The 27,169-nt window shown below is 34.7% G+C and overlaps 1 protein-coding gene across 2 annotated transcripts in view; it reads left to right on the forward strand.

Moving 5' to 3' along the window:
- DACH1 (dachshund family transcription factor 1) overlaps positions 1-27,169 on the forward strand; it is a 444,409-nt gene that overhangs the window by 167,699 nt on the left and 249,541 nt on the right. For both annotated transcript variants that reach the window (XM_066380790.1, XM_066380791.1), the window contains exon 2: positions 17,963-18,078. In XM_066380790.1, the coding sequence (XP_066236887.1) occupies positions 17,963-18,078 (116 nt within the window). The remainder of the gene's footprint in view (positions 1-17,962; positions 18,079-27,169) is intronic.

Genomic DNA, 27,169 nt, shown 5'->3' on the forward strand with positions numbered 1-27,169 from the left:
AAAATTTTAGTCCCATGATGATTCTTTGAAGACCTAGAAAAACTTGATTAAATCAAATGATTAGAAATGCACACCGTATTATGAAAGTGTGAATTAAATTTTTAGGTACATGCATCTAGATTTTTAAAATCAAGTTGAAAATGTACATATTTGGGCATGGAATACATTGGGTGATGATTTCAAGCTCCACAGATTGCCATCACTTTAAAAATTTATGGAGTATTCTCTTTCCAACCACATCATTTTGAAGAGCTAAGATAGATCCACAGTATTCAGTTAGAGGTGGGATAATGCAAAGAAGGCAATAACGCAGCAGCCTTCCACTTTATCATCATTATCAAAGTGACACCGTACAAAATACTCTGACATGTCATAGCCCCAGCCTTTCAGGTGCTGAAATAGCTACTAAGACAATGTAGATTCAGATGGCCATAGATCAGCAGTGAGTATTCATTCCTTCTTTCACTTACTCATTTTTTTCATTTAATAGATATTTATTGAGTATTCACTTTGATCCCCATATGGTTCTTATATTTGGGGATGTAACAATGAACAAAACATATTTAAAAAATCCTTGGCCCATGGGGCCCACCAGGATAGAAAATTACTAATAAACAAGTAAATTTATAGTATTTCTAAACCATGCTCAGGCTAAAAATGCACTGGATGAAGGGAGGGAACAGTTAACTGGACTCAGAGTCATGTTATTTGGGGTTATATATAGAAGGTGAGGTCTGGAGATATCTTACTGAAGAGCATTCTAGAAAGTAAAAAGAGCAATTGCAAAGGTGTGGAAGCAGAAATTAAATTATTTTTTCAAAATAGTGAATAGATTTCAAAATAATACATATTTTCAAAGTTGTAGAAATGCAGGCTTGAAACAGATTTTTTAAAACTATCTATATATAGCTGTTTACTTCTGATATAAATTTCTTTAGGGATGAAACATTTTTATGATTAGTATGACAATTACCAGTGGACTTTGACTTTATCGGACCTGGTTCCTTCCATTCATTTAACTCTGCTATTTTAGCTGTGTGCAGCCTATTCAAGTTACTTATGCTCTCCCCAAGAATCACGCCATTCATTTGTAGAGTGGGTATAACGATAATATTTACCTGATAGTTATGGTGAAGACTCGATCATATCATGCATGTCAGAGTATTTAGCATGGTGATAATCAGAGTAAATTCAGTTTATATTAGATCTGATGATTTTTCATCTCTACCTTGACAATAGCAACTAACTTAATTTTTATTCTAATCTCATGAAAATTTACAAAATTGTAAGCCATTATACTTTACACACTATCACTTCCTAAGTATAGAATGTTATGATTAGATCATTCATTGCACTTATTGGGTGCCCTATTCTAGACACTCTGTATTTGGCTTTGCAGTTTACGATACTATCTTCAGTTACCAATTCACCCACTACTTTTGGTTGAGTTAGCACTACTGCACTCACACAATTGATGGCAATGTACTGGAGAGTCTGGGAGGGCTTCCGAGAAAACAATCCTTGGTTATTATTCAAAGATCTTATAATTTGGCTGAAACTGTAAAACACAGAAGACGTTAAAACTACAAATAAGGCCTAGAACTTCTGTGCAGATGGAGTATCCATTGAGGACTTTGACCTCAGCCATCACTTCCCATGCTCTGCATACTTTTCTGCCTTGGGGCCTTTGCTTGTGCCACTTGGGACCCTTCAATGCCTTCTTCATACCTATCTCCATCAGTCAAAGTCATAGTCATGTTTTTAGACCCTGCAAATGCCACTTCCTATTTTCATTATCTAAAAATTTATTCTCTTTTTATTAAAAATCACTTGAGACTTAGTGTCATAAATAGTTATATATTCTATCAATAAAAAGCTTCCTTTCGAAGAAAAGGTTATATTTTCTTGTCCTTGTTTCTGTCACAGTTCATAGGATTGGTCTTTGCACCCAATGTCTTACCGAGCTCGTGTCCGTGGGCTCTAAGGATGCTGGAAGGAAGGGATGCATCGGAGTGAGTTGCCAGATCTATACTCATTTTTCTGACCACGAGAGTGAGGCAGTTTTAAATATCAGAAAATTCTCAAACAAGCAAACAGATAAAGAAATCAGCTGAAACAAGGAATTCTATAATCCACTTTAAAAAGTGAAACATAATTGCTATTATCTTCTCTAGACTGCTCTATAATATGTTGGGCACAAGACTTAACTAAAAACACTTTTTCCATCTGAACAAATGAGTAAGAAAGTCTGTATTTAGAGTAACACTATATTTCAACATATCTGACTCAATTTCCATATTTATAAAATAGAAATAATATTTTCATCTCACAAAATTATTGAATTAAATGAAATAATATACATAAAGGGCTAGGAATAATTCCCGGTGCATGTAAATATGTCAGATCTAAATGTGTAAGAAATTACTATTTAGTCAATGTAATTAATGCTATTTAGGGAATCCTTTTTAGTATTTTAGTATTTTAGCATTAAATAGTATTTAATGCTATTTAGGGAATCCTTTTTAGTATTTTAGATAGTGACTTGGGCACAAATTAATAAGTAAAGGAATATAAAAATTAGCATAATGATTGGGATTTTAAAAGCAGCCTCTGCACTGTATTCTAAGGGAAAAGAATCCCATGATAAAACAATGTTTACTGAAGCTTGAAAGGACAATTGCTATGTCTTCTGTGACTCGTGGTATGGGAGTTTATATCATCATTTCTTATAATATCAAACATTAGTATTAAAAGGCCATTCATTAAAGAAAACGCTTTCATAAAGTATTAAATAGAATTCAATTAATGTAAATCATATTAATAGCAATGTTTGGTGCTTATGTAACATCTATGTCAGGTAACAAATTAAGCATGTTATTAAATCGCTGAAGATTGGAAACAACATACCTTTGTCTTCATATAATCCCTTCATTAGTTCATAGGCCTAGAATCCTCCTGGGAGTATCAAAAGTTGTCAGGAGGTCTCTGAATTGTGGCCTTGGTATCAGAATCTCTGTGCTTCACCACTACGTTTCTTGACAGCTCCCCATGCGTTACACAGTGTAGGAAGATAGTGAATGTGTTTTCTTTTTTCTAACAGGTTTCTCAAATAAATTAGTTATGTACATTTCCTTCGGAAGAAGCAAACAAATAACTTGTCAGTGGAAACTGAAAACAGGCATTTTAGGTTCAGCCAGCCATCTTATCTTTGCATTCACAGGCAGGAAGATAAGATTTTCTGAGTTCTGATTTAATAGTTTTCTTTTTTTTTTTTTAACCCTCATTTGAAACTACAACTCTTAGAATAGAGAGTTTAATATAAACATAACAACTGTTTCTACTTTTGTGACTTATGTGCGAAGATACTTATACCAAATTGTTTTTGTGTATGCGTGTAGATTTAGTTACTTTACCAGAAATTTATGATTATGATAGCTTTAGAACAGGAAGACTGATGCACACTTATTATAATATTTTCCTTTCCTATTGTTGGTTAGTGATAATTTCTTTACAAAACATTTTCTCTTGCATATTAAAAATACATAATAGAAACTGGGTTTAATACTGAGATAATGATTATAGAAAAGTAAAATAAAACTGTTGAGTCTTTAATGACTTTTCTTGTTATGGATGCAAGCCCCTGTTAAAGTAAAAGATTGAAAGGGAAATGGATTAGTCACTGCTTAGAGTCAGTTTTTGTCTATACAGGGATTATTCACTGGTTAGAAGTCAGATTTTGTCTACACAGTTGATTATATAACACCAACTTGCGCTCTTCCTTAATTCCCCTAAAATAATATATCAGGACAAATATATTTTAAAGTAGGTAAATAAATCATAATATTCTAAAGACATTAGACCAAAAGTAGTGCCTACCACATGTCTAACATATTTTTTAAGGTCATCGGTATGGAGATAATATAGAGAGATGAGATAGAACTGATGAAATCAAATGCAAATGCAAATAATTATGTGTTAGACTGTGATACTAACCATTTTAAGGAAGAGAATTAAGCATGGTTTTGAGTAATTTAAGATTTCATTACAGAAGTGTGTGTGTGTGTGTGTGTGTGTGTGTGTGTGTGTGTGTGTAAGAGGGGACATACCTCTATGGATGTTCTCTTATTAAGCACCCCTATCTCTACCTCTTCTACAGTTGACTGACTCCTGTTTGCTCACACCTTATCTTTCTTGAGATAACCCTTACTCTGGTGTTTCCACAACACTCCTTTGGAAAATGTACTATAGTATTTAACATGATTGTTTGTAAATCTTTATATAGCTATCTATTTCCTGAAGAAGAGTGTGAGCTACATGAAGTCACGGACATACCTTCATGGTATTTCCAACGCATGTTGTAATGTCAGACATGTTAACATTTAATGTTTATTGACTAAATTAAAAAACAAATATGCTACTGAGGCAGATTGCATGGTGCTCAAGGCTTGATCTCTAGACAAGATTGCCTTGGTTCACAACCTGGCTCAATTACTTCTTTTTTTTTAAACAATGCTTTTAGAGCAGGTTTAAATTCACAGAAAAATTGATCAGAAGGTAGAGATATTTTCCAAACACTCTCTACTCACACACATACATAGCCTCTCCCATTATCAATATCCTTCTCCAGAGTAGTTTGTTATAACTGAGTTGTTATAATTGATGATCTACATTGGCATATCATAATCACACAGAGTCCATTGTTTACATTAGGGTTCCCTTTTAGTGTTGTACATTCTGTTGGTTTGGAAAAATGTATAATTAACAAGTATCCACAAAAATTGTATCACACAGAGAATTTTCACTGCCCTAAGAATCCTTTGAACTTTGCCTATTCATTCTTACCCCTACCCAAGCCCAATCTATTACTTTTTATATGTTGCATATTAAATAAGGCATTTTATTCAATACTTTTTTGTGTCTTAATTTATCAGTAAAATAAGGATAATGATAGCCTGACCCGGCGGTGGTGCAGTGGATAGAGCATCGGACAGGGATGTGGAGGACCCAGGTTCGAGACCTGTGGTCGCCAGCTTGAGTGCAGGCTCATCTGGTTTGAACAAAGCTCACCAGCTTGGATCCAAGGTCTCCGGCTCGAGCAAGGGGTTACTTGGTCTGTTTAAGGCCCATGGTCAAGGCACATATGAGAAAGCAATCAATGAACAATTAAGGTGTTGCAACAAAAAACTGATGATTAATGCTTCTCAACTCCGTTCCTGTCTGTCTGTCCCTATCTATCCCTCTCTCTGACTCTCTCTCTGTCACTGTAAAAAAAAAATAAGGATAATAATAATATTTATCTTTTTTTTTAGGAAGTAAGAGAACGGAATATAGTAAGACAGACTCCCACATGTGCCCTGACCAGGATCCACCCAGCAATCCCATCTGAGGTCAATGCTTGAGTATTGAGCTATTTTTAGAACCTGAAGCCAATGTGCTTGGACCAACCAAGCCATCCTCAGCACCTGCGCCATGTTCAAACCAATCGAGCCACTATGGGAGGAGAGTAGAGAGAGAAGAGGGCGAAGGTGGGGGCAGAGAAGTATATGGTTACTTCTCCTGTTTGCCCTGACTGGGAATAGAACCCAGGATGTCCATATTCCAGGCTGAAGCTTTAGCCACTGAACCACCGGCCAGGCCCAATATATTTATCTTAAAAGTTTTTAGGAATATTAAAAGAGTTAGATCACATAGTGCCTAGCACTTAATAAACATATACAATATATACTGTGATTCTTAAATTATTTTATTTACTATTCCAAAATTCCAAAATAATGTGAAAACTTTTGGACAGAAGACATTCAAAGTGTTGGAAATGGTATCTCCTACAGAGGACAGTTCAATATTATTTTGAGATTGAAGTAATGGGTGTATGTTGGGGCTAAATTCAGGATTATCTGCAAAAGCAGATTGATAGTTAACCAGAGCCACTCTGAACAGGTTCATGGCATTTGCCAGGGAAATAAAAAATAATACATTGCTTTTGGTTCAAACAAAATGATAATTACAAAGAAAGTCTAATCATTTGAAATTCAAATGGAAAAATTGCAAGAATAAAACTTTTCTTTGTGGCTATGGAGTCCAAGTTATTTTAAAAGATTGTTTTAAAGATTCTCATGTCTTAGTTGGAATATTTTTTATAATTAAATTTAAATTATGTAGAATATGGTTTTGAAGTATGAGAGAAACTGTGAGAAAGAAGCCAATAAAGTATTGCCTCTTCCCAAAAATTTAAGTAAGTTGTTTGCAACTATTTCTAATTATTTTAGAACCTGCCCCTTAAGGGATTTTAGTGAGTCTTAGCAGATACTGTAAAAATGATGTATTATGGGCAAACTTATCTATAGTTTGGAATGCTTATGGGAAGAAGCAAAAATTATGAGGTAATAAATGGTTAAAACATTTAGTTCTCTAGTTAAACATGTCACTAAATAAAATTTACAAATAATATTCTCTCTGAAAAATTTTATACATGTGGATGTATAATTAATGTTATATAAATATTATATAAAATAAATAGTATTAGAGTTTAGATTTCTTTAATTAAAACATTAAATTGGTTTTTAATTCACAAAATATAAATGTTTTACAGTAAATCACTAGATATATAATGTATCATTTACCAATGATGTAAGCTAATAATTCAAGTTGAAGCAAGAATGTATTGACTCCTGATTTGATAAAAATTAATCTCAAAAATATATTCACTAAATTAAGGAATCTAAACTAAGATTAACAAACTAATTCTAAGATTACTGTAACTGATATATTTCATGAACTTTAAAGAATAATTTTAACTGGAGATTTTAACAATGAAGAGAGGGATTTACAAACTTTAAGGGCTAGATTATTTTAAGTATGTAATCTGTCAAACAGGAACTCTCTTTAGTATTTTTGGCTGTCATTAATGGTTAACACTTATCTACAGATGTTTTAAGAGAAGTTTAGTCACATTCCAATAGGTTTTAACACTTTTTTTTTTTTTTTTTTTGTAATGGAGCCATGGTTGTGAGAGAGGAAGAGAGAGATAGAGAGGAAGGAGAGAGGGAAGTGTGGAAAAACAGATTGACGCTTATCCTGGGTGTCCTGGCTGGGAATCGAACCCAGGATTTCCACTCTCTGGGCCAACACTCTACTGTTTAGCCAACCGGCCAGGGCTGTTTTAACTCTTATTTTATGGTATTGTCATATTCAGCATTTAATAGTTCCAACTAACGTGGAGATTTCAGATATTTTGTCAAGACCTTTGAAACAGGTCTTGCATCAAATAAATTTCCTGTACAGTTTGGGGTCTAGGTAATGTGAGTGCTGCAGTCAGTGGCAATAATTTTTCTCAATAGAGTAGCTAATTTCATCTCTTATCTTTTAGTTTGTGATGATTTCATTTTACTCATTTTAACCTTGTGTTTTGAGTAATTATCAAGTCATATTAACTCTATGTAATATGCTTTCCTGGTCCCTGGAGAATAATTCTCATGTGACAGTTGTCATGCACAAAACATGGTTTGGTAATGTAAAGAAATGAAGAATTTCCATATTTGAATATAATCACTGTTAGGAAAAACATATTTTTTTAAAGGTACAGGTCTCTAAACAAGCTTCCTGGAAATTACAGTAACATAAATACAAAATAAAATAATAAATGCCTATTTTACCACATTCTTAGGGATTTATAATACCTAGTAGCAAAGTATAAACTCTGAGAAATAAACTCAGTGTTCCACCTTAACAAAACTATTTAAACATTGGGAATTTGTAAAGATTTTTTTTCACTAAACTTTGTGTATATTTAATGGATTGAGCATTTCCCAAATCGATATGAGCACAGTAATTTTTTTAAAAAAATTTTAATTCTTTTTAACAGGAAATTTTATTTTGTGTATTTGTATATGTATTTGTTTAGTTGTTGTACAGAGCTCCCTGTCCCCTTAGTCTTGCTCAGGCTGCCATAACAAAATACCATAGAGGGGGTGGCTTCAACATCAGTTTCTCATAGTGTGGAAGACTGGACCTCTGAGTCTCAGTGTGGTCAGGTTCTGGTGAGGCTCTCTTCATGGACTGTAGACAGACAGCTGTTTTCTCTTTGTCTTTACATGGCTGAGAGAGAGAGAGAGCAAGCAAGCTCTCTGGTGTCTCTAATTTAAAGGGGACTAATCCCACAGGAGGGCTTCATTGATAAGTTTTGATATAAACTTAATTACCACCCAAAGGTTCCAGTTCCAAATGCCATCACATTGGAGTTAGGGTTTCAACATATAAATTTGGTGGCGGTGGGTGGAACCCATTCAAATTATCACACCTGCCATGTAAACAGTAGAGGGAATGTTGTATGTTTTGTTTTCTTCAGCCAGTGATCTGAGGGTGCTCTTCCAGCATCGGGGGGGGGGAATTTTAAATGCCTGCCTCATGGAACTCAATATTTTGATGACTGTGGAAAACCATCTCTTTGATGAGTTACTTCACAATTTGTTTGTCCCAAGAAGCAAACATGGCTGAGACACACACTTGCACAGCAAACACATTTGTTATCATTGCAAAAAGTAATTTATCCTTTAAAGTTTTACCAGCTACAGGAAAAAAAAAAACTAAAAAAATAAATTCAACTAATTAACAAGATCTTTCTAAGGGGAAGCTCTCCATTTATAACCTGAGGATTATAAATCAGCTGTTTATTTTGGTGAAATATATACATAGGTTAATCTTAGGAGGTCATTTGCATTCTTTTACGTTGATGGATCAGTTTTATGAGGTTGATTTAATTTAGAAGATATCAATGATTTTTTTGTACTTTTCACATTTTAGATTAATTTTTTAATTGTCACATGGGTGATAATTTTACATATAATTATCTGCTTTTTATTAAATATTTTAGAACTGAAATGGAAAGAAGAAAAGATTAATCAGATAAATTATATCTGGTTTCTGCTATAGATAACGATAAACCTCAGGCACTGGTTAAGTTTAGCCAGAATTATGGTTTGTCTACAATGAATTATCTGAAAAACATGGCCAGAGCCACTGTAATGTTAACTTTTAAAGTTTGTTTTATATTTTATATATGATATATGCTTATATCAGATCAACTAAAATCTTCAGATATAGAAAAAAATACGTCATTTTCTATTCACTAATTGTGTCTCCTAATATTTTAGTGTTTCCATCTACCTTTTTTCTATGCATATTTATTGCTTGTTTTATTTAATTTCTCCATCTCTCTTGTGCTCTTTTTTGTCTATATTGGCCAATTTGTATTTTGGTTTTGTACTTTACTTAGAGTTTAAGTATTTTCTTATATACCCCACATAAACATCATTTTTCATGACCTCTTTATGATCAAGTGGGTGTGTAAATCATTAAGCAAATTATACTTTTCCAATTAGAAAATAAAATATATGTGTGGCTGGTATATTTGACCATATATATAATCAAAGTTTTCATATATCTTGACTTAGCTTTGTAGAAGCACTTTACTAGAAAAATCCTGCAGAATATAAACACACAATTGGAGTTTTTCTAAGGTGAATAGATTAGAGAGGGCAAACAGACTCTTGTAAATTAATGGAGCAAGTTGCTTTCACCCCTGAATGCTTGTTTGTGTCCCAAGACTAAAATCAATGCTCACTTGCCACCATGTATTTTTCTTCTCTAGTATTATCCCACAGGCTACTTAATTTTATTTTCCTTCTCAAAAAAAGGAGTATGCCTTTATTCTTGTAACCCTAATAACTAGCTTATGGTTTGCTTTACAGCAGTAGCTTCTTTCCTTAGATGAATGGATGAATGAATTGACTGACTGAACGGAACCCTTCTTTAAGCAGATAGGGTTTGGAACCATATTTTGTGATAGGTAGCTAGTTACTTTGGCATTTCCCAATTTATAACCATCACAATCTCTTTCAGGATTTTATGTTTTTCTGCTCCAACTCTCAGAAAGAGGATTGAACTTAATTTCTTCAAAATAATGGAAGAAATCAGCATAAGATCATGTTTAGGGAGAAGTTTGGGGGTTGAGACATCTGTAATTCCCTCCCTCTAAAACAGAGGTCGGAAACCTATGGCTCGTGAGCCAGATGTGGCTCTTTTGAAGGCTACATCTGGCTTGCAGACGGATCTTTAATAAAAAAAAATAACGTTAAAAATATAAAACATTCTCACATATTACAATCTATTCATTTCCTACTGCTCATGTTCATGGTTGTGGGTGGCTGGAGCCAATCAACAGCTGTTCTCCGGGACAACACCAAATTTTTATTGGATAATGCGTAATGTACACGGGTCATTGTATGGCTCTCATGGAATTTCATTTTAAAATATGTGTAGTTCATGACTCTCTCAGCCAAAAAGATTCCCGACCCCTGCTCTAAAATTTCAAATGACTCTAACTCTTTTGATATACTTATCTGCTTCTTAATTCGTATCATTTTTGTTTCCTTTTGTTAAGTCTTGTTTGACTTCACCTTCATAGGCACAATAAATGGACTAGGAAGAGTCAATAAACATATAATTATGAGAGAGAGACAGAAATTAGCATGAGGCATATTTAATGATGTAAACTAAGGAAAGAAATCTATCCACTATCTGTCTTGAAAAGAAATCTTTTATATTCAGAAGTGCAGGGAAGGGTGTGCCTGGGTGGATTCCTAAGTGAGTGAGATATTATCTGTGGATTTGGACATCTCTAAGCCATTACACTCCTCTTTTAATGCAGATGGTTGAAAATACTTAGAATTGCACTATGGTTCATGTGTGAAGCTGGCAAAAACAATTATCAAAGTCATAAATTTGATTTCATTCATGCTGTTAAGGGTAATTTATTTAAGTGAGGTCTTCTGCTTTGATTAGAACTAGGAGAGTTCAGCAGTTTTGATCCTCTGGAGTAGAGCTCAGTTACTATTGTGGATAAAGGAAACTTGAAGGTGGCTGCTATTGGGACAATTGATCATTTCACAAGGAAGTGTTTTTGCTAATTGTTTCATTTCCACTTTTCAGTTAATTTTTTATTTTTTATCTAAGAATAACTTACTTCAAACAAAGCAAACAGACCCACTTTTTATAAAAAATATTGATCTGATCAGATGTTCAGAGAAGTTAGGTTATTTGAATAAGACCATACCTTCTAGTAAATTGCTAGAGCCTCTGTTTAAAGCCAGATGAGTCAAGGCAATGCAACTTGAGCTTTTGGCTGCAGTGCTACAGGTGTTCTTTTGGAAGTTCCCCAAAACTCTGTTGAAAATAATTTAAATACTTTGTAAATATTTATCAATTAAAGTATCTTCCCTAGAGTAAACTGTCTAGCAATTAGTGGCCAAGACTCTATTAAGGGTAAATTACCAAGGGGACCTAACCGAACTATAGGTCAAGAAGGGGTAGAGGAAATTCTGGTTAATAAAAAATCTAACTTCCCTTCAATCAATAAGTGGAGTGTATTGAAGGGACCAGCTGGGAAGCTATTTTGGTAATTAAGGCAGACTGCCATAGGTGGAATGTAAGTCTAGGCATTAAGAAAGAGTAATTTTCTGATTATATTTTGAAAAAAGGGCCAACGGAATGTCCTTAGGAATAGGATTCAGAAAAAAGATGAATAAATGATAAAGCAATAAAATAAAATTACTCTATTACATATATAAAAAAGTTGGGTTTCACTCCAAGGAAAGGTTTCTGGCAATCTTATTCTTAAGCAAAAGGGTAAGTGACTTGATTTCCTTGAAATCTTTCCTTCCGTTTCCCTCCATTATTTGCATATATATCTCAAGACCCTGTTCTCTCCTAATTGTCAAGTGACCTTCAACAGGGTGTTAATTGATGGCTTTAGGGTGTTACCACCATCAAAGGTATTTACATTTTATTTATTTATTTATGTTTATTTTATTGATTTTAAAGAGAGGACAGAGGGCATGAGAGAAAGACAAGAACATTGATCTTTCTCTGTGTGTGCCCTGACTGGGGATAGAACCCAGGAACTTCTGTGCTTCAAGACTGTGCTCTAACAGTTAGAGTCTAACCAACCAAGCTATCCAGCCAGGGCAAGAGTATTTGCATTTCAGAGGACATCTTTAAAAGATCTTAATGCTTTAAAACTGAAAGCTGTAAACCATTGTTGGTGAATTGGAGGCGATGTTGTAGGTTGGGCAGGAGATATGTGGAGTGCAAAGCCCACTGGGTCTGTTCTAACCACAGAACAAATCAAGTGTTCCTACTTCCAGAGTAAGGGCCCTAAGGACAGCTCCAGTGGCCTGCGTAATAGAGTGCTTCTAAACATTTTCATTTATTTTTTAAAGTAAAAACAAATTAAAAAGCTAAAATGTTTAAATCTGAATTTCCCTTTCCTTTCTCACTTTCTCCATGGCATTTTGCTTGATATTTCCCAATAACTCTGTTCTCTTTTTCTGGTCTTTTTATGTATATTATCCTTAGAATCAGAATTTCAACGTTTATTTTTGTGCCTTATTTTTCATTTCCCGAAAAGTTTGAGACCATTAGAATGGATGAGTCAGGATACTTCAGGAATTTGCAGGGAAAGGCTTTATAAATTGTATTAAAAGTTTCTTTAAATATATACAGTGAAATAAGAGAAATTAACAAATTAAATTAATAAAAGAAAATAAATACATATGCTGAGCCAACCTCTGAGCTAAATTTTAAGGGTCCAAAGATATATTTAATATACTTTCTACCATACAGTCTTGGGAGTGAAAAAATAAGCAGATTACTACAATCCATGAAGAACCGAGCTATAATATACTGCTCACAAAACTTAAGAGATATTTCAAAATGAATATGAAGTGATTAAAAAAAAAGCATTTGATTTTTTTTATTAAACAAGAACATCAGATAAGCAAACAACAAATCAAAGAAAGTTGCTTGATTATGCAAATGAGATGCAAGACCAACTTTTATTTCATTGGTAAAAATGCAATATACAAAAGGTGGAAAGTACTGGAGTATCTGCACATTCCTTGATCACCTAATTTCTGTGAGCAGGGTAGATTTACTCATCATAAGCTATCAGATTGCATAGAAAGCATACTAACTAGACGTGATTAGTAAGAAGAACGATTAAGGTTTAGCCAGGTAAAATGGGGATGAGAGTCTGATCTGAGATGGTGTAGTGGGCAGAGCGTTGACCTGGAATATTGAGGTCTCCAGTTCAAAAACCTGGGCTTGCCCCTGTTAAAGCACATACAAGAAGCAACTACTAAGAGTTGATACTCCCTGCTCCTTCATCCCTTTTGCTCTTTCTCTTTCCTCTCTCTAAAATCAATAAAAAAAAAATATAGATTAAAAAATAATAAAAGATAGGCCCTGGCTGGTTGGCTCAGTGGTAGAGCATTGGCCCAGCATGTGAATGTCCTGGGTTCAATTCCTGGACAGGGCACGCAGGAGAAGCGCCCATCTGCTTCTCCACTCCTCCCCCTCTTGCTTCTCTCTCTCTCTCTCTATATATATATATATCTCCCTTTTTCTCCTTTCCTGCAACCATGGCTTGATTGGAGCAAGTTCGCCCCAGCTGCTGAGATGGCTCCTTGGCCTCTGCCTCAGATGCTAAAATATGGCTCTGGTTGCAACGAAGCAGGGGCCCCAGATGGGCAGAGCATCGACTCCTAGTGGGCTTGCTGGGTAGATCTTGGTCGGGGCTAATGCAGGAGTCTGTCTCTACCTCCCCTCCTCTCACTAAAAAGAAAAATTAAATAATAATAATAATAATAATAAATAAAATAAAACATACTAAATTTTTTTTCAAAAGGAGATAAGAATGGGTTAGTGTAGAGAAAGGGCTTTGGTAGCAAAAGAGGCAGCATCTGTAAAGATAGTATAATAGAAGACTAAAGCGACCTATGATGCTGCTAGAAATTCAGTAAGGCCAAATTTAAACCATAATTATAAGAATAAAAGGGTGAGATTGTAAAACTAGTCAGGAACCAAGTTTTGAAAGACCTTGGTGCCATGATAAGGAATGTGTATCCTGTAGGAACTATTGATATCTTTAAGCAAATGAAAAATATTATTGAATTTGCATTTTAGAAAAATTCTTTTTTTTTTCTTCTGAAGTTGGAAGTGGGGAGGCAGTCAGACAGACTCCCGCATGCGCCCAACCGGGATCCACCCAGCATGCCCACCAGGGGCGATGCTCCACCGATCTGGGGCATTGCTCTGTTGCAACCAGAGCCATTCTAGCACCTGAGGCAGAGGCCACAGAGCCATCCTCAGTGCCCAGGCCAACTTTGCTCCAATGGAGCCTTGGCTGCGGGAGGGGAAGAGACAGACAGAGAGGAAGGAGAGGGGGAGGATAGAGAAGCAGATGGGTGCCTCTCCTGTGTGCCCTGGCAGGGAACTGAGCCCAGGACTCCTGCACGCCAGGCTGATGCTCTACCACTGAGCCAACCAGCCAGGGCCTAGAAAAATTCTTTTGACATTAGTGTGGAGAGTTGTTTTGATTCTAGACTCAAGGTTTCACAGTGGGACAATGTTACAATGTTGGTAGTAGATCTTATAAAAGTTCAGAAAGCTGTATAATCATAGGTCACATAAGAAATGAAGGATTTGCCTGACCAGTGATGGCACAGTCGATAAAACGTCAATGTGGGATGCTGAGATCCACAGTTTGAAACTCTGAGGTCTCTGGTTTGAGCACGGGGCCACTGGCTTTAAAGTGGGGTCATTGGCTTGAATGTGGGATCATGTTAAGTATCCTTGGCTTGAGTCTAAAGGTTGCTGGCTTGAGCAAAGGGTCACCGACTCTGCTTGAGCACCCCCCTGTTAAGGTACATATGAGAAACAGAGAACAACTGAAGTGAAGCAACTATGAGTTGATGTTGCTCACACTCTTTTCTCCCTCTTTCTCTCTCCCCCCTTCCTGTCTCTCTTTTTCTTTCTCTCTAAAAAAACCCAAAAAACAAAACAAAACAAAAGAAAGAAGAAATGAAGGTTTAACCTGGAAGATACGAGGGGGAGAATGGGTTAGATATGTTCATTGGGATAATAATCTGAGTGTACAAAGGAAGATACAGCTCAGTCCCGGATTTTTTAGTTAACTAGGTTCAGTCCATTTCACTGAACCAAGGAAAGAGAATTAGGTTTTAGTGGGAAGATGCTGAGTTCATATTTGAACAAGCTAAATCTCAGATTATTATAGAGCCATCTAAGCAGAGATGTCCAGTAGTCAGGCATTAACCAGTCTGAAATCCAGGAGGATCTAGGATGAAGATACCTATTTAACCCTAATTCTTTAGCATCTCATGACTGTCAATAGAAAGATCAATCAGGGAGATTGCAGATTATTAGGAGACTGCTGATCAGCCCTAGGCAAATAACAGGAGGTAAAGAGCCAGCTGAGCCAGCTGAGGATGAGGAGCAATAATGTAATAATGAAAAACAAGAATAAGTAGCCATAGAGATACTTTAGATTAGAACAAGAGATGGGAGACTGTCTTCATGGCTTAGCAAAACAAACACAGAAGGTCCTTGCTCTTGTTTCAAAGCACTCCAGGATCTGGCCCCAGTGAGTAACTTCAGCAGTACCAATCTCTACTCCTCTTCTTATTTGTCCTCTTCAGCTCACTGGAAACAATCCAAATATCTATACGTTTTCCTATTTCCATTTATTTCTCATCTCCTTACTGGAGTATACTTTTCTTCCATTCTTTCCATGTCTAACTCATCCTCTTCTAAAGTTTTATGGCACTGGAGTGCCATAAAATCTTATCTTTCTTCCTTCAACATGCAAGTATTATCATCCAGCCTAATTTCTAATTAATAATCAGATTGTAACTTTCTTTCCTTTTTTTTTTTTTTTTTTTTGGTATTTTTCTGAAGCTGGAAACGGGGAGAGACAGTCAGACAGACTCCTGCGTACGCCTGACCAGGATCTACCTAGCATGCCCACCAGGGGGCGGCGCTCTGCCCACCAGGGGGCGATACTCTGCCCCTCCGGGGTGTCGCTCTGTTGCAACCAGAGCCACTCTAGCGCCTGGGGCAGAGGCCAAGGAGCCATCCCCAGTGCCTGGGGCCATCTTTGCTCCAATGGAGCCTCGGCTGCGGGAGGGGAAGAGAGAGACAGAGAGGAAGGAGAGGGGGAGGGGTGGAGAAGCAGATAGGCGCTTCTCCTGTGTGCCCTGACCGGGAATCGAACCCGGGACCTCTGCACGCCAGGCCGACGCTCTACCACTGAGCCAACCGGCCAGGGCCTACTTTCTTTCCTTTATTTATTTTTTTATTCAGTGAGAGGAGGAGAGGCAGAGTGACAGACTTCTGCATGTGCCCCAACCAAGATCCACCCAGCAAGCACACTAGGGGGTGATGCTCTGCCCATCTGGGGCATTGCTCCATTGCTCAACAATTGAGCTCTTCTTAGCACCTGAGGCAGAAGCGATGGAGCCATCCTTAGTACCCAGGGTCAACTCACTCCAGTTGAACCATGGCTGCAGGAAGGGAAGACAGAGAGAGAGAGAAGTGAGGGGGCAGGTGAATAAGCAGATGGATGCTTCTCCTGTATGCCCTGACCAGGAATAGAACCCAGGACATTCACACACTGGTGCAGTGCACTACAACTGAGCCAGCTGGCCAGAGCCAGATTATAACTTTCTTGTGACACTTAGCACATCCCAATTTGCACCGTAGTTATTTATGCACTAGATTTGTGCCCCTTTCCCACAGTCCCTCTCCAGCAAGTTATAAACTAATAAAAACTAAAGAACTCATTCTCTCAAATTAGCCTCCACAGTGAAATACTTTGAAAAAAACTACTTAATAATTATTTGTTAAATGACCACATATATTACTTACATTAAATAATAGAGGCAGGATCTTTGAGTCTTCCGATGAGGCAAAGAACCTTAGCTGAGGCCAACATAGAAATGGTAGTTTATGAAGTTTTTATTTGGAAGATACAATATATCTAGATGTTGTTGACCAGATAAATGCTGGAAAAGCATTTCATAATAGTACATTCATGATACAAGACAGAAAGTGGAAACATGATACTAAGTATGTTTGTTTTAAAAATTGCTAATATTATATTCATATTATTCTCATTCGATGGTGAATAACTTATCTCTTCTTTATCTTCTGCTTTTATAATTAAAAAAATTAATCTTGCACAATAGGCATGTAAAGACAAGTACTACTAAACCTGAAACTAAAGGTATTTTTATTTATCCTAAAGACAAATATAAGATGTTATACTGGCAGTTTCTCAATGATGTCCTACAAATAATCTGAAGTTTTTCCAATTTAATTTCGTATATTAAAAGTAAGGCAACCTATTGGGGCTGTTCATTTAAATAGAAGAAGGGTTAAATGATAACTTGACTTATCTTTTAAATGACAAAAAATAAAGAAATTGCAAGACCTTTTCACACATTAGATATGTACTGTCATTTATCATCTAGATATCAGACTAGCAGTGCGAAGTAATAAAACATATCATCGAAAAATGTGCTATAGGTCTGAATCACTCTTTCATTCCACCTCCCAGCTAACTGTAGTATTAAATCAAACAAGCAGAACATTTCCTTAGGCAGCCATTGCCTTTTAATTTCCTGAAGAACCTTAAAATATCATTCATTACAAGTACTACACATATTTGGTTTTTAAAAGTCTCATAAATCAATAGCAGGCTGACTGTAATAATTATTACAAGTTAGTGCATAATTTTCGTGCTGAAGGCTGCATGCAGAACTTTAGCATATGCAAACGAGGCAATTCAAACTGTGTATAGATATTAATATGAAGAAGCAGGTAACGAGGTGCAGGCTATGAATTATGCATCAAGAGTGGCTGATCTTCAATGAGGAAAATGAATTCAGCATGTAATCTAATTAGTGATGGAAGTCTATTACATCTAACTGCAAAAGCAACCGTCCTTGAAACAAATTTATTTACAGTCCATGTTACCACTTGAAACAACTTTGAAATGATGTGTAAGACAACAGCTTAATTGTAAAAATTTTTTGTTTGTTTGTTTCAGTTCTAGACCTGGAAGGCCTCCTAAGAGGACTCAAAGTGTCACCTCCCCAGAGAACTCTCATATTATGCCACATTCTGTCCCTGGCCTCATGTCTCCTGGGATAATCCCACCAACAGGTAAGAGTATGTGCTTATTTATCTGAAAATATTGAAAATCAGCTGATGCCGTAATATATATAAATAATATATATTATATATGTTTATGTAGATTTTTACACCTGTTGGTTATGTTTTGTGTACACTAAGATGTTACTGATGAGAATTTATTTCCATCTGCATTATGGTTATCATCATTTCTCTATTGAAAAGAAAATGAAGGAAGTTAATTGAGCACAATGCTAGCAGTTATTCTAATTAATCTTCTATATCAAACAATAAAGTATGATCCCTATTTTCCTGTTGAGGAATCGAAGCTGAGATGGAATCAGTGCTTTTCTCAAGGTCAGTCAGCTGATAACTGTCAGGGGTTATTCAAAGCCTTGTCTCTGAGTTCTACACTTGTTTCTCATTCCATTAGTGTTCCAAAGTAGGTTGAAATGTGCTATAACAAAAGAGAGTAACTATATCAAATAGAAAGATCTCGTATTTTCTCGCAAACTATAATGTGAGTCCCTTTCCATTAGAAATATTTGAAGGGTGTTTATTACTAAAATTTTCAAAATGTACAAGTAAAAGAATAGTTTAATCACATAAGCTTTGTACCACAAACAATTTAAATATTGCACTACATGCAAAAATAATTGATTTCCACCAAATAATATTGTGTTCATTAATTCTTTTATTCACTGACACATGTTTGCACACTTTCTGTGCTTTATCCAGACCCATGAACAAAAAATAATACCAATGATGATAACATTATATAGTATATTTATAATAATCCTTGCTGTCATAGAAGTTTTTTGAGGAGATATACGTATAAGCATGTAATTACCATGTAAAAACAACTGGTTCAACAAAGATAATCTGACAAGATGAGGAGTCGTCAATTTTTTCTCTGAATTTACATAGCAATGTGTTTTTTTTCTTTTTTGTGTTTTGAAATATTATCATGGGACACATTTTTTCACATTTCGTAGTTGGTTGAAAGCTCCTTGAAAGCAATGGTTATTTTAATTCATCTTAATTTTGTGGCAGCAGCTGAACAGTTTCTTCACCTTCGTGGACCTTTATCAAACATCTGTTGAGTTGAGATGGAAGTTATTTCTTTATGGTATATGCTTATTTTTTTTTTCTGTAAGGTACCACATTATAACTTAACAGTAAATCATTTGAAGTCACATGGAGAATTGTATTTTTATGCTAATTTTGCTGATGAAAAGTTGAGACATAGAAAATGAAATTAACAGATGAAAATAATCCAATTACAGAGCAAGTATCAGTATCATCATTTCTATTTGTTTAGTTAGTTGTGTTTCTAAAGTAACAGAATCTTACTGCCTGAAATTCTAATCATAAGTTTGAGATTTGGAAAAGAAACAGGTAGTGCTTTGTTAAGGCTTAACTGTTTATATTTAACTAGATAAAACTTTCTGATCCAAATATTAGTTTTGTTTTTTGTGTAGTACGTCAAATGGAACTAAAATCTTAACTTTTCATGTTTAATGTTTGAAAAACTTAGGTGTACACCTAAGAATCTTTGATAATTAATTTTTTAATAAACAATTTTTGGGGGACTTAAGAAAATCATTTTTCATAATTCTCATTTTATGTTTGATAAGTTTGTGTTGACTTTCATATATTACTAAATGCAGTTACCTGAAGAGTGATAGATATTCTAGATTGTATTCATATTAAAAGAGGGAAGATCTGGTTCCAAATTGTCTACTAACATTAAATCTTTAAAGGTAAAGACAATACTAGTTATTACCAAAGCAGTGATGAAATAAAATAATGCCATTAGATTATCTTATTATTTATATTTAAGCCACACCTCGCGTATTTAACAACATCAGGTGACTTTTCAGTGAGTGGAGTGTATAACTAATTGACAATCACATACCAAAACTTAAAATCAAAACATTGGGTTATTTTTGATAGATTTCATTCTGATTTGGTGAAGAGACACCAAAGATTCATTAAACTTGACTTACCTTTATGGTAAACATTTACTTTTGAATTAGGATCATTTTGTTTAGTTGTGCTGTTCTTCTCAGACATTTTTAAAATTTTATTTATTAACTTTGTTCTTTGTATTATCTTGTGAACCCAGAAATCAGAATTTCTTTTAAGCTTATTAAGCACTATATTGAAAAAGCCTTCAAACAGTTGTATTCTAAAGGATGAGGAAACAGATCCACCTCATCAGGAGATTGAAAAGTGGGTCTTAGATAGTCTTAGACAGCTCTGTAGAGCTCTGTGAATGGCTTTAAGACAGGGTGTGTGAACTCATTATTGCCTGTTTCTTTTCATTTACTTTCAACTTTTAGAGATTGGTCCAAAGAATTGAAACTTTCAGAAGTTTGACTGTTGCACATGAATGGTGTTATCTTAACATATTCAATATGATTGTTCTTTTTACATAAAATTTTTATAGTTGAGAAGTTTAGATTTTAGGGAATATAGACTAGCTCCAATCCTGAATTATTTAGTCTTAAAACAATGACGTGAAATCTAATATTTTCAAAAAAATCTCTGGTTATCAAAAGAATGTAACACGTTTCTTCTAAGGAGAACTTAGTATATTGGGGAAATATGATTCAACATAAATATATAAATTTTATGCTCCAGGACTTATTCATATATACTATTTTCTTTTCTTATATATAGTTTTTACTTTATTAGAAAATAAAATATCATTTTTTTTCTTCCTAAGATGGAAAAGGTAAAGTGTGTTATTTATTTTGTTTAAAACTCAATGAAAAGTTACATATCAATGTTGTTGATATTAAGCAGACCTGTGAGTTTCGAATTTTAACATTTCATTTCCAAGTGGATATACAGTAGTTATATCAATTCCAAAAAAGACTTGGAAATTATGTTTCTAAAACTAACAGAACAATTAAATAATCATGTAAATCTCAATTAAAAAAAAGAACAAAGAATATAATCCTTGCCCCTCAAATTTCAAATCCTTTTTGAGATTTAAATTGTAGCCCACCTATGAATATTGACCTGTACTTTTGTACTCTCAGTATGACATTTGGAAAACATAACAGATTCAAATTTGCCTTCACAGTTGCCAAAATTGGTCTTGTAAAGTTGACAATTTATTAATTTTTACAAATTTATAAAAATCTGTCAGTTTGTTCCTAATCATTCCCTCATTTTTCCTTTTCAACAAATGAACATTGGAGTTAAATATTCTTTTTTGGAGGCATCTGTTTTTTTTTTCCCAGAAAATAATATGCCTTTTAATATTTTTAAATGTCTTTCTTCAACTTTCATATTATGTATTTTGATACATTTTATTTATTAATTCACTTGATTATTTTATTTTTTTTACTCTCACACTTCATACAATGAAATAATTTTGTTTAAAGTTTTAATATGTTTCTTCAGCACCAGGGCTATTTCAACATTAGAATTATTCTTTGAGTCATCTAACATGGTGTTCCACAGCACATTACCTTCATCTCCCAATTAAGTTATTTGTGGTATGCGCCATTTTGAGCTTTAGTTTGAGCAGCAATATATTTATAAAAAACTTTGAGATCGCTTATGGAGTATTTATTTGTTTGTTATTTTGGTTGCTTGAGTGGACTGTGTGTAACCTTAGAAGGGGGCGTGGGCAGATGCTGATAATTTCCAAAATTTATGGTTGTCACCAGATGCCATAGCAACCAGCAGTGGAAGTTAATGAATGAAAGGACACTCTTTTTGTAGAGCTTCACAATGCAGCACCTCCTGTAGTGCTTGCTCCATGCATTCATTTGGACTGAGCACATATCATAAATCATTTTTGATAATAAATACCAGTTTGGAATAAATTCATCCTAGCAACAGAGTTCCGATAACATTCATAATTTTTAGAGAATTGTGTGTATTTTACAGTTAAGGAAAGGGTCACTCAGGAGTTCTCAAGACTCCTCTCGTGCCAGGAGTGCACTTTGGCTGGCATAGTTGGCCAACTTCCTGATTTTCTTTTTAGGGAAGAATAAAAATGAGATTAGAAATACAATTTTTATATAAGTACTAAGTCCCAAATATTTGCATTTGACAATAAAAGAGAAGTTATACCTAAATTTTTTCAAATACACGCAAGTTAAATGAAAAATTTTTAGTTTTGCTTTTTTGGACATGACTATTCTCTCACTGTGACCTTGCAGGCACATAACCAATATGAATTCAGATAAAGGAAGCAATTGTAGGGACATATGCACTAAGTTTAAAAGGTAAGAACTTATAAATGCAATTTTATGGTTTTGGAAAACATAATAGACCAAGGCAATATTAATCTGTAGGTAATCCCATTGAAACAATTTTATCTTTAAAAAATGTATGGCAGGAAAGTATTTTCATGTGAGCTTATAACTCAGACACCAATTTTTAAAATTTAAATTCTTTATTTTTCTTGCTAAATGTTAACAACCAACAACAACATCCAACTACTTCATTTTGTATTTTCATTTGTAATATTTCAAATGCATTAAATATTTCAACTTTTCAGGGGAGAACTCAGTGTGAAATGTGTCTTGTATGCTGAGAAGTATTTATCACAAAGCATTACATTCCCTGGAGAGACTCCCAAGTAAGGATAACAGGAAGGTGCACAAATGCAACACGCACAAATCAGTTGATTGTCTTCCACAATAAATTAAAAATAACAATCTCTGGAGCACCTTGCTCAAAGAGCAAATATGATATAAACTATTTAGACCATTGATGTTTGTGCAGTATGTGTATTTATGTGTTTTAAGACATTTATATGGCCTGACCAGGCGGTGGTGCAGTGGATAGAGCGTCGGACTGGGATGCGGAAGGACCCAGGTCCGAGACCCCGACCCCAGGATAGCCAGCTTGAGCGGGGCTCATCTGGCTTGAGCAAAAAAGCTCACCAGCTTGGACCCAAGGTCACTGGCTCGAGCAGGGGGTCACTTGGTCTGCTGTAGCCCCCTAGTCAAGGCACATATGAGAAATCAATCAATGAGCAACTATGGTGTCGCAACGAAAAACTGATGATTGATGCTTCTCATCTCTCTCCGTTCCTGTTTGTCTGTCCCTGTCTATCCCTCTATCTGACTCTCTCTCTGTCCCTGTAAAAAAAATAAATAATAATAATAATAATAAAAAAGACATTTATATGTAGGAAACATTTGTGAAGTTTAGTCACTGGTCATGTTGAAGGTAGCAGCACACTTGACCCTTAGGTATTTAAGCATGTTATCTTTAAATTTTTTCTTTTTGAAGAGAAATCTAAAGTAATGTATCTTTTTATTTCTTTTGGAAGGCCAACCTAAACAGTAGGCTTCAAGTAATTTATTTAGTTTTAAAATTTGTGTGGAGCACTCTGTTAGTGTCTTGTGGCTGCTGTGGCAAAGGACCACACAGTTGGTGACTTCAATAAAAAATTTATTTTCTCATAGTCCTGGAGATGTCCAAAATTAGTATCACTGGACTCAGCAAGATGGGAAATCAACAGGGCCACGTTCCCTCTCAAGGTTCTTTGGGAGTTTTCATCTCTTGCCTCTGAGTTTTTGGTGACTGCAGGCATTCCTCGGATTGTGGTTGCATTGCTCTATTTCTGCCTTCTCTTCTGTGTGTTTGTATATGCGTGCATGCGTAAAATTTTCCTCTGCCTCTCACTTGTAAGGATACTTGTGATTGTATTTATATCCTTTCAAGGAACCCAGGATAATCACAGCTAATGTTCTTTAATCTAATCACATCTGCAAAAAAAAAAAAAATATCCCATATAAAATAGCATCCATAGTTTTTCTCTATTGAGATGTGGACATCATTTTGAGGCTCATTATCAGTCTACCATGTCCAGCAAGTGTCAGGGCAGAGTATTGTGAGAGACCCAGGCACGGCATGATGGACATGCATACAAACAGCCTATGGGAGATTTTGTGTTATAATGCAGTTTATAAAATCCCATTAAGCATGGCTAGACTCCAGATTAAATATTCAAAGTCTAAAGCCTAAAGAAGGTATATGCTAAGTAAATGGAAGGCAGCATTTGTTTGTTTATGGGTTGTAATGGTTACATTAAAGCATTATCATCATCAATTGATAAAATTTATATCCCTAAATTGATGCTCTAGAAGAGCAGTGGTCCCGAACCTTTTTTGGGCCATGGACCGGTTTAATGTCAGAAAATATTTTCACGGACCGGCCTTTAGGGTGGGACGGATAAATGTATCTCGTGACTGAGACAAGCGTCAAGAGTGAGTCTTAGATGGATGTAACAGAGGAAATTTGGTCATTTTTTAAAAATAAAACATCGTTCCAACTTAAATATAAATAAAACGGGAATAATATTGGTTATTTATTCTTTCTCTGCAGACCGGTACCAAATGGCCCATGGACCAGTACCAGTCCACAGTCCAGGGGTTGGGGACCACTGCTCTAGAGAATCAATATTTCCAGGAATAAAATGGCAAAGTAGAATATACTATTCTTTGAATTCCTGCATATACTATACTGTATACTTCTTAAGGGTTGGAATCCTCATTATACCCATAGTATCTTGATATAAAACTTATTCAATACATATATGCATAAACTATAACTCATAATTTAACTGAATGTGAGTATATCTTTGGTATGAGGAACAAGATAGTAAATATATTTATTTTATTAAATATATAATATAAATTATAATCAAACATTTCAATGAAGACACAGTAGGCTCTGGGTCTGTAACAAGCATAATAATTCATAAAAATCTTTTTTTCTAAGCTCTGAGAGCAAAGATCTGTTATTTTTAGATGTAATTAAATAACCACATATTATGAGACTTCTGGACTGGCCTCTCATGTACTTAATTTAGAAGAAAATTACAGCCCTTTCTTCTCTAATTTGTTTCTCTCTTCCAAGTTTCTATTGAATTCTGCAATTTTATATGCTTATACTGGACCATACTAAGAGTTATAATCTGCTTACACATTTCTCTCAGTAGATTTGCACTAATGAAGTTGCTAATATCCTTAATTGACTAATTGCTAGGTATTGTTTGTTTCTCTTTTAGTAATATGATGCCTCCTTTGACAGAGAAGAAGTTTATTTACCTTAAGAAAAACAAATCAGATTTCAAGAGTTAAGTGGATGGTGTGTAGATGAGTTGAGGTTTTGTGGAGTATCTATTTGTGAGATTCTCAGACAGCGTTTTAATGCCTTGGAGCATATACAATATGTTCTATGTTGTCTTGTATCACTGGCTTCAATTTCTTGACCAATAGGAGTTGCTATTTCTCATATTTTTCTCCACTAACAAGGAATACAAATAAAATGTATTTTTTATCCAGGAAAAACAACCACCTCTGTTCTAGATAGATATTGAGTGTTCTTAAGATGTTTTAGATAAGAGCTTATACAAAACAAGATAAACAGAATTATTTGTTTAGTCTCTTTCTCTGTCTCTGGTAAGCTTTACCTTCTGAGGATAACTTCAAAGTTTTAACTCCAGGTTTGCCATTAAGGATATATCCATACTATTATCAAATTTCTTTATATTTTCTTTATACATTCTAGGGCTAAATTTTACAACCTCACTGTTCTCTTTGTAAAGAAGTAGGGTCACTAATTGAAAGACTTGATAGGACCGAGCATTTCAATAGAACTTGGCAAATGTCAGAAAGATATCTGTATTAATAAAACTTTGCATTCAGTATCCTAAAACATTTATTGCTCTAGTCATGAATGATTTTAAGTCCTGATTTGAAAACATTATGCATGATTAACACCAAAGGATTTTATTTGGTTATGCAGTCATGTAAACCAACATTGTAATAGAACTTCTGAAAGTGCTACTGTAAACTTAAATAATGGATAGAAATGTAATGTCCAGAGAAAGGGAAACAACAGTACTATTTTACTCTGCACTCACCTCAAACGAATCTGGAATATTATGTTGTCATAGCACCACAATGTTTAGTAGGGCATTGATATACTGGTAAACATTAGAGGAAGAGCCTAGAATAATAGGGATTTGGAAATGATAGTGATAATCTGAAGAAGAAGTTCAGAGGGTCTGAATGAGGATGACAGAGGAAATCATGTTGAGCTCTTCTGCAGACAGAACTACAGAACTGATTGACAATAATTATAGAGAGGTTTGTGTTGGAAAGAGAGCCTTGCTACATGGAGAGCTTTCTAAGAGTGGAACGTATCACTCATAAAACTTTCCTTTCAACAGAAGGGTTCAAAAAAACAACTGAGATGAGACATTGTTAGCCATAGTTTTTATGTTTAATTACTTTTTTGTAAGTCAAATTGTTCATGGTAAAAAAAAAGAGTATTTTTTTTAAAGTTTCTTCCTCTTTGACCATCAGCCATCCATTTCTTTTCTTTTAAATTCAATTTTTAAATTTTTTAATTAATTTTAATTTATTGTGTTAATATCGATTCAAGTGTCCACTGAATATACCCCCCATGTTACTTATTACACTCCTTTTGCCCCCCTCCCTCTAACATCCTCCCCTCCTTCCCTCTGGGATTTCCTGTCCTGTTATCTGTATCTATCTTACGTACATTTCCTTTCTTAATACCTACTGTTGTGAGGGAAATTTGAAAGTAACTTTGTATTGGAGGGAGGTAGATCGAATAAGATCATCTTGGTCCCTTCTAATTACAAAATTTGGTAGATTGTATTTTATTCTACTTTTAATTATTCTTCCCAACTTGTCATGCCTTTGTAGTTAAACGGCGTTCATCCTTCAGGGTTTTATATTTGAAATTATTTAATAGTTTTTAATGTAGTTTTAAAAATTACTTTTGAGGTTAATGTTTCATATTTACAAGTAATCATACTGCTTGTTACACTGGTTTTAATGGATGAAACAGTTAACTCAGGTAAAACTATGACTATGGTAAGCTAACAAATACTTTTTTTTCAATTGAAATACATTTTGAAATACTTTTTTCCTTCTTTGTTCTCTCTGCCCTATTACTCCATGAAAGGGCACATACCTGTAAAATAAATGCATAAAAATAGCAATCATTGAATATAATATAAAGTAATACATATAATTGTGATAGAATTTAGAGCTAGAAGTGAAAAAATAATATTATATTAACTAGTAAATAGCATCAGAAATGATCGTAA

The sequence above is a fragment of the Saccopteryx leptura genome, chromosome 4 (genome assembly GCF_036850995.1).
Source record: "Saccopteryx leptura isolate mSacLep1 chromosome 4, mSacLep1_pri_phased_curated, whole genome shotgun sequence".
NCBI classification, from domain to species: Eukaryota; Metazoa; Chordata; class Mammalia; order Chiroptera; family Emballonuridae; genus Saccopteryx; species Saccopteryx leptura.